The 8,769-nt window shown below is 44.9% G+C and overlaps 1 protein-coding gene across 2 annotated transcripts; it reads right to left on the bottom strand.

Annotated features, from left to right (window-relative positions):
• Window positions 1–803: 803 nt before the first annotated feature.
• On the bottom strand, window positions 804–5,556 carry LOC147432004 (translocase of chloroplast 101, chloroplastic-like). 2 transcript variants are annotated; one of them, XM_086491821.1, is made up of 2 exons: window positions 3,419–5,556; window positions 804–3,292 (listed from the first exon to the last, which is right to left on the bottom strand). In XM_086491821.1, exons 1-2 carry the CDS (start codon window positions 5,100–5,102, stop codon window positions 1,005–1,007), a joined length of 3,972 nt encoding a protein of 1,323 aa, XP_086347947.1. In that variant the 5' UTR covers window positions 5,103–5,556; the 3' UTR covers window positions 804–1,004. The 2 variants fall into 2 exon arrangements, with proteins under 2 accessions (XP_086347947.1, XP_086347946.1); XM_086491820.1 differs by having other exon boundaries at window positions 804–5,555.
• Window positions 5,557–8,769: the final 3,213 nt, after the last annotated feature.

Raw genomic sequence — 8,769 nt, 5'->3', positions numbered from 1 at the left:
TGAAAAAGTAGCGTCAACAAACATTGCAGAATTTATTTCCATTAAAATGAGCAAGGGAAGCGCAAAAAATAAGAGCAATGAAGTTTTTCAATGCTCATGTAGTCCCACCATTATGAAAAGGACCAGTCTTTGGGACAAGAACAGCACATAAGTGGGGACCAATGAAAGTCCAACAGATGAATCCTATCACCATTAACCTGTAGCTAAATGGTAGTAAGATGCAATCACCTTTCAACCAAGCTTTGGCTAAAGGGTAGTAAGGCTTGTTTTAGCGAGCCAAAAGTCTAATGTGACAAAATCTTGGGATGAGAATCGAGGCCAGATGGAGGGTAATGGCTGCATCACCACCACCTAGGAGGTGTATTACTCAGGAACTCAACATCTAAGGCATAACCCAGGTCACTCACCAACCCCTAACAAAACTTACCTTCTGCTAGCACTTGACATGAGGTGGGAGATGACAAGGAAAAACCGACTAACAAAGGAAATCAAATGAGAGGAAAGATGCTATAAGATTTAAGGCGCAAATCTACTGGCCACCCAAAAGCTGAGTAGTTTCTACACGTGAACTGATAATACGCAGACCATTGTTGCGTACTCTCCAACATAATGCGAAACAGACACACCCAAAACCGTGTCCAAGAATAAAGTCAAGCTAATACAGAAATTTTGACAATTGAAGCCCTTCCATTCATGACTTCAAACCAAAAAGCCAGGAGGAATTCTCCTTAAAAAGTTACGAAGACTTGCTAGACAGAACCTAAGTATCAATCTAGCAGTAAGGCCCAAATTTTCCGTCCACATTTAAAACTTGAAAATGGATTACTGCAATGAGCTCCAATAACTTGATGGACATTTGACGGTAAGGCGGAAATAAACCGTTCCGCAGAAAAATCATAAAATTTCGTCCACAGTGACAACTCTTTGCTACAAAATCAGCTGCCAAAATTTAGAATCAGCCCCTAGCACAAAAGGGGTGCGATTTAAAGGACATCGAAGCATGCCTACTGAGATGATCCATGGACTTTACCATTGATAAATGCTCGCAACAAGGGTATCAATCCTACTAAAGCCATTTGCACCTGCTCTGAACTGCTTGCTCGTATACTGATCTGGCCAGCCCCCCGGTTGTTCAAATTCACTCTACCAATGAAAACCATCTTGCCCACCTGAATCTGTATTTGCGAATTGCCACCTATTGCAAGGTCTCCATGCCAATTCATGACCGAAAGCCCAAAGGATGAGAAAGAGCGATCTATGGGATAATCTCTGCCCCTAATAGAAGCCTCCAAGCTACCCCCATACGCAACATCTCCTTTCCCAGTCAGGGCTCCTCCATTTACAAGCAATTTGAACCTCTTTCCAATCTGCAGTCTGTCTTCAATCTTTATTCCTGCAGCAACCGTATCACCTAGAGTTGTCACGGCAAGACCACAAGTCGTTTTGTTCCGTTTGAAGTTGCTGAACCTAGTTTCACTGCGAACTGTATACGCCAGATCTCTCCCTATGGTTTGAATGTCAAGTCCTGCAAGTGTGACCTTTCCGTCACCATTCTTAAATGAGGCAGCACACTCCATTTGCAAATTAGCCTCTTTCTTATCTTTGGTGACTTGCCCAGAAATCAAGGCTGGTATCCTCTGAGAGATGACAAATGATTTTTCTACATTCAATCCATCATACCCGCTGTCATGATCCCAGCCATGTGTTTCTAAGACAGGTCTAACAAGCCACTGATTGGCACTATCAAGGTAACGGTATCTATAAGTGGGATTGTCTGAATCAAAAGAGGGAGGCAAAGCCATGTCAGGCATTGTGACAGGCACTGCAGCAGAAGCATTGTCTTCGTCTAATTGATCTTCTACAAACTCAGCATCCTCCTTTGGAAGCTGTGCCATCCTCCTTTTCCTCTCCTTCCTCCTCCTCTGTTCCTCCCTGAGCTGCTTTTTCATGAACAACCGCTCTCTGTCTTCCAACTCCTCAAAATAGACCTTCCTTTGATCCTTATCAAGGAGCATCAGCTCCTCTTTTGTCAGTCGTCTAAAGGGAGGAAGGTCATCATATTCGTCATCCCCATCCGAATCTGCTTCATTGTTGTCCGACTCATTGTCAGAATCTTCATCATCACTGCCTGGCTCCTCTGGAAGCATCAACTGAGCTCGTGATTGAAGCAGTGAGGAAAGAAGGTATGGAAGAGGAGGCCCTCGTGAGCGAACCCCGAAAGGCTTGACTGGATTGCTATCTTGCAGCTTCAGCAGAGAGTTGGCTTCTGCCAATATTTTAGATGCAAAGCAAAGAAGCAGCAGTTGTGATTTCCAGACATGACCGTTCGGCAGGACTTTTTGACCTGCTCTGTTTGTCCTGCACGCACTATGATTCTCTATCAAGGAAACCGGATTCATAAGCCGCATATCCCCAGCTGCTTGACGAATGGTTTGCTGCACTACATGTGACCGCTGGGCAACAAACATTTCATAATTGATTGGCACCCCATTTGCACCATCTGGTGGAGCTGAAGCTGCATGTGTGAGGGCCACAATTGCGTTGAACCACACAGCAGCACCAAATGTATCAGTGATGGTCTGCATTAATGGCAGATCCCCATAATCTCTAATCTGCATATCTAATCGGTCAAAATAGAGCACAATATCAGGAGGCGACTTCTTTATAAAGCGCTTTACTGATGACATGACCCTCCTGTTATGCCGTTGATCTGCAAAAGAACTCAAGAGACCTGGGGTGTCAATGATCCTTAACATTATTCCATGAACCATCCCAGTAACCACCTGCACCTTTTTTGTGGCTGGACTGTAGGCATCCGTCCCTGCCTTGACCTCCCCAAACAGCGAGTTGACTGTTGCACTCTTCCCAACGCCACTTTTTCCAAGAAGCATGATTGTGCATACAAAATCCAAGTCATCTTGTCCAGCTGCTTCTTGCTCTTCAGCTAGCACACTGGCCCTCTCAAGACTGAAAGCTCCAGGCCTGCCAGTTCCTCGCCCTCCTCTAAGTTGTTCAGCTAGCCCCAATCTGTACAATACCTGTGCAACCACTGCATTGTGTGGAGGCTGCCCCAACCTGTGTGCAAGACGCAAAAACTTGATGCGAATCCCTTGCAACTTCTCACGTGCATCTTGGTTGCCTTGAGAAAGATCGCCATTGGCCCCACTCTCCTCTCTATCCATGGAGGAGGAAGGTGCAGGTACTCCGTCGCTGTGCTGTATGGCACGGGGAGCATGTTCTAGAGAAGGTTTTGAGCGCCCAAGGCCAACAGGTCGCACAGCCAGAGAAGGTCCTGCACCACCCAAGGACGGTGTATCAGAGGTGGGATCTGCAGTAGATTTAGAACTTACACTTTCAGCTACAAGTATAGGACTTTCAGTTAAGCCTTTTTTTTTTGGGTCATCATCAACAATATTACCCCCTCCTCTGTCCCCTCTTCTTTCATATGCCTTTTTCTCAAATTCTGCCTCATGTGCATTTTTCTGGAGTTCTGCCTCTAAGCTTCCTTTCCCCTCCGCAGGTATACTCTTGCTTTCCTCATTCATAGGCCGAAGGTTAGCTTGGACTGTGCTCCCACCTTTCTCTGCCTCTTGAACATCTTCCGTATTTTGAATATTATCATTAGCTTGTTCATTGATGCTTTGCACCAAATCCACAAATGCAGATGCAGGGAGATCAAAAGACCGCGCTTTCACAGACGCATCCCCCTGCACTGGCAGGTTCACGCTTGGGTCACTACCAACTGCTCCTTCCATTTCTGATTCAGTGCTTTCCCACTTTTGTCTTGTTTGCAGGTTTTGAGACATAAGGCTATCCTCTAATTCAACACCACCTTCTCCTTTTCTTAGCTTACCCTCAAAATCAGTCTTGTGGGCGCCAGAATCAGGACTAACTTGCGGACCTGTAGAGTCCTGGAAATAATCACCTGGTGAATTGTGTGCGTCTCTGACATAATCAGAACTGGAAACTAAAGGCTCTCCTGCTGCCGACAAATTATGACCACTGTTCACAAGAAGGGGATCCTTCTCTTCAGCCTTCACGAACAGCTTATCACTTTCTTGCAATGGGCTGGCTGGACCTTCCTGTTTAATATCAGCACTTGCTAGAGGTGAAAAGTCTTCTACTTTGGAACCACTGTCACTTTCATTATCCAAGTCTATGCTCATGTTTCCCTCATTGGAGGACATACCACTAAAAGAAGTCCTAACTGTCAAGGGTGGGAGCATACTGGAACCTTCCTGCTGCCCCTTCAATTCTTCATCTGACCCTCTCACTCTTAAACCCCTCGCCGAACCTAGCGATTTCTCTTCTTCCAACTGCCCTGAGTCAAATCCTCCTTCCACATCAGCTCGGCAGCTTCCCAGCTCCTCATCATCTACCTCATCAGTTTCATCATCATCTTCAGCCGTTAGCTTAGCTACAGGCATGGCCCTGCTGAAGTCCCCTGCTGCAAAATTCTCCTCCGCTTTGATTGACATAATCCACTTAGGCCCTTTCCCAACAATGGGTAGAAGAGCATTGATTATACTGTCTACAACATCATCATCTGGCGAAACAGTTTGTGCCTTGGCAATGTTCAGCACTCGGCTTCTAAAACCTTCCTGATCAGTGTTCTCCAGGAGAGAAGTATCCAGAGAAGAACATCCAGTATTAAGCTCGTTAAGTTGCATGAGAGCACCTTTCTGAGCACTGTTAGCAGACCCAGAAGGCGGAAAAGGTTCCACAAAAGACCCAACTGGACTGGCCATGTCAGTAATCGTAGCCGTAGCCATGCGCTCAGATGCACTGTCATAACTTCCAGTGCTTGCATAGCTTCCCTCTTCCTCTATGTCGCCTTCGTAATCCTCATCAACATCATCAGAAACGCGTGCACGAATGGGGACAAAGCTTGAGCCCAGCTTGCTTTCAACGATGGGCACATTTTCTGCATCCAGGAAATATGGGTTTTCCTCCCCTTTCTCTGAGAAATCCTGAGGAGAATTATGTGTTGTCTCCTCACTACCTTTGAAATAATAATTTCCATCAGGAAAGGCAATGGAGTCATTTGTTACGGAGTCGGAACGCAGATGATTGTCATCTTGTGGCAGAACATTGGCGTCCATGATGATCTCTCTTTCAAGAGGGGATCAATTCAATGAGACTTCGGTAATGCAGACCAAAGAAAGAAAAAATCTTACCGAATTCATGCTGAAGTCCTTGTTAGAAGGCATAGCCATTGTGGCCTGGCACAAAAGAGCAGAGCATCAAAGAGCTTCCAGGTTCCCGGGGGCCTGCTTTTCTGCAAAGAAAGGGCCTATCTGGATTCTAAACGAGCGCAGAGCCCTAGATTCTGTGCAAATATAAATACAAAAGCGAGGTAATGACGGGCTAACATATTCTTCCTTTACCCTAGGTTTTAATGCAGCCACGTTGCCTTATCTCTGTTTTCGTCGCAACTCCGGGGTGGGCAGTGGGCACTGGGATGATAGGGTCATCACACCCATCAAGATCTAGGATGAAGATACACCAACACACTATTCTCGGATGGCAAAGCAATGGCGTGGTCATGTGAGGCTCAGATATCAGTAACTTGGAGCTGAGCCTCACCAAATGTAATTGTGTCAAAATAGGCATAGTAGCAAATTTGCAAGCATAGTAGAATTGAGCCGGTACAGCTACATGCGCATGACCACAACGCAGGCTCAGTTATCCGTTCAAATGACTGATAACTGAGCCTTGCATTACCATTGCCTAAGGTGGCATTTAGACTGCACCAAAAAGTGTCTTCCGTGTGTCGAACGTGGCAGAGCGTCACTGGTTCAAAAGAAGTACATTTCGCATCCGGACCCGCTAGGTGATAAGAAGCCTCTCACCTTGGACACTCGCCCAATATTCAAAACTTTTTAGCATTGTTGTTGAATCATGTTATATGTTGATGGTTTAGAAGCGATCATTACGTGTCATAGATGATATAGTCTTCATCTCTATCATAAAGCCATGTAACCTTTTGTATAGTCGTGGAAATGCTATTTCTTGTCATGCCAAGGGAAACCCTGGGGTCAAGGACCCGCTACCAATGGGAAGGGAATCCTAGGTTAGGTGGCTATATAAAAGGAGGTTGGGCGGAGGATTCACATGGGCAGTTCTAGGGCTTTACACTAGTATCAGAGTTTGAGAGGTCGTGGACCTATTTTTAGCAAAGATACTTTTGCATGTTGTAATAGAAATGGCCTAAAAACTTTGAGAATAGCAGAATTAAGAGAATTAGAGTGAGGATTTTTATGAGACTACTTTGAGAACATAGAGGGTGAACTTAATTAGTGGTAGCAACATAAATATATATTTAATTAACTTGGCATGAACAATACTTTTTCAAGAGAGAGAGAGAGAGTTAGAGAACTTGACAACAGTTGAGGACCGGATTTATGTGGAGTCGGTCCCCCCTCCAATAGGCTTTTGTATTATAGATTCTCCCATCAAGAGAGACTTGGTACAATACAATCTTTGTGTTCTTTGTGACCTAGGTGATGCAATGAAGATGGAAAGCTTCATGCATCACGAGCATAACATAATCTTTAAAAAGCATGAACCATCCCCGGCCTCAGTCCCAAGGCCTCAAACACCTTCAAAGGTGTGTGTGTGGGGGGGGGGGGGGAGAGAGTATACCCCCCAAGCTAGCCCCTAGCTTCCTTGGTCGACTCCCCCTTGTAGCTCATGCTGAAAGTGATTGGACCCCTTCTTCAAGCCTAGCCAATTACATGAAAAGTGCATATCAAGCAACCATGCTAGCCTTGGAATAGGTGCCCCCTTTCCTCTTTGAGAGAGAAAGGACTTGATAAATGCATACATAATTAATTTAATTAGCTAAATTATCATTGGACCCCTTGAGAGGCCAACCAAGAGACACACCATGAGGGCAACATGGAGAGGAATTTGACAAGTGTCCTTGTTGCTTCTTTAGACGAAGCTTGCCTTGCATGAGGATATGTGTGTTCTCTCTCAAGCTCCTACAATGAGGGCTCGCCCCCCCTTGAGTAGGGATCGTGTTTGACTTTAGGAACTCCTTAAGCCCCTCAAGCACCTTAGTCATGGAGCACCTCAAGCACCTTAAGCACCTTAGTCAGCAAGCACGATAAGCACCCCAAGCTTGGGCCGGGTTCACACCTCAAGCACATCCCTAGGTTGCCTAAGGTCAAAGGATTTTTTAACACTAACCTTTGAATGTCTTTAATGAAGCTAACCCTAAGGTCTTTAAGGTCCATTAGCTAGCCTTTCTCTTTGACATACCATCTCTCATTTGGACCCTTTTAACCTTGGCCTGGTGTTGAGCTAGATCCATAAGCATATATCTATATTCTAACCCTTGTTCCCGTTTATTCTCCCACATTAAATGATCAGTTTAATATGAGAAAATCATTTGGGTTGGTTAGATATTAGATTTTATGACATTACCTCTCTCTTGAAATCACAATTGTCCTCGACTATGAGGTAGAACAGATAAAGCCTTAGTCATTAGTCAATTTTTTCGTAGCGGGTAGAGGATCCCTTTTTACCCTATGACATCATTCCAAGATGGATGACTAATCCATTTGGGGCTTGGGAGACTTAGCTGTCGCAAGCATGTATGCTCTTTAGTCCATATCATAGTTCCAAAGTAGAGTAACGATTTCTACTGGGTGTTTGAGAGACGTCGTCAACACAAACATGATTCTAAGCATGCACACTACTTAAATTTTGTGCACAATAAAAAGAGAATTGGTCTTATAAGACAAAATCATTGATCATTTAAAAGAAACATGTACATTTGCTTACTCTAATGTAGCATTGTAAGCATTGACAAGGTTCATACTATCCTTAAGTTATAGTCCTTGCATCCATCTAGCATCTTCAAAAGGATAATTTTTGGACTTAATAAGATATCGTCGGATAATATTACCATGCCGTAGCACCTTGTCTTCATGTCGAAGGATAGCTTTGGGTTGTAGCACCTCTTCTTGGTCTTTCAATTTCTGGAGGGTCTTCAATAATTGGTTCTATTGGTGGCTCTCCTTTGTAGGGCTTAAGTAGGCTCACATGAAAAGCATTGTGTATGTGCGAATGGTGATGCAACTTGAGTTGATAAGACATGGCATTGATTGGCTTCAAGATTTCAAAAGGATTGTCATAAAATCTAATATCTAACCAACCCAAATGATTTTGTCACATTAAACTGATCACTTAATGTGGGAGAATAAACGAGAACAAGGGTTAAGATATAGACATGTGCTTATAGATCTATCTCAACACGGGACCAATGGTAAAGGGGCCCTAATGATAGATGGTCTATCAAAGAGCAAGGCTTACCAATGGAGCATAAGACCGTACAGTTAGCTTCATTGAAGACCTCCAATAATGAGTGTAAAAGTCCTTTGACCTTAGGGAAGCTAGGGTTTTGCTTGATGTGAGAACCCGGCCCAAGCTTAAGGTGCTTGAGGTGTGTTGGGGTAAAGGCGCTACGCCCTTTGCCCGTTCGGACGTCCAATGTCCGACCGCCCACCCACGTGCGTACATACCCTTATTCTTCATTACATATGAGAATAAGGAGCTCCTCATCTTGAGCCTTGTGAGGCTGCTCCACCCACAGCGGCTTGTGCTCTTCCCCTTCCCCGCACGCACCGCATCACGCACGCACACACGCACTCATTTATTGGTATCAGAGCTACGGCTAGGCGGCGGCGGTGATCTCTCGACGGCGGCGGAGCTCATTTGGAGCTTGACGCTTCACAACACCGGATCGGACTGATTCGGGGC

This window comes from Adiantum capillus-veneris, chromosome 20 (genome assembly GCF_014529385.1).
Source record: "Adiantum capillus-veneris isolate H3 chromosome 20, ASM1452938v2, whole genome shotgun sequence".
Classification (NCBI taxonomy): Eukaryota; Viridiplantae; Streptophyta; class Polypodiopsida; order Polypodiales; family Pteridaceae; genus Adiantum; species Adiantum capillus-veneris.
This window is presented reverse-complemented; position numbering and strand designations above follow the sequence as displayed.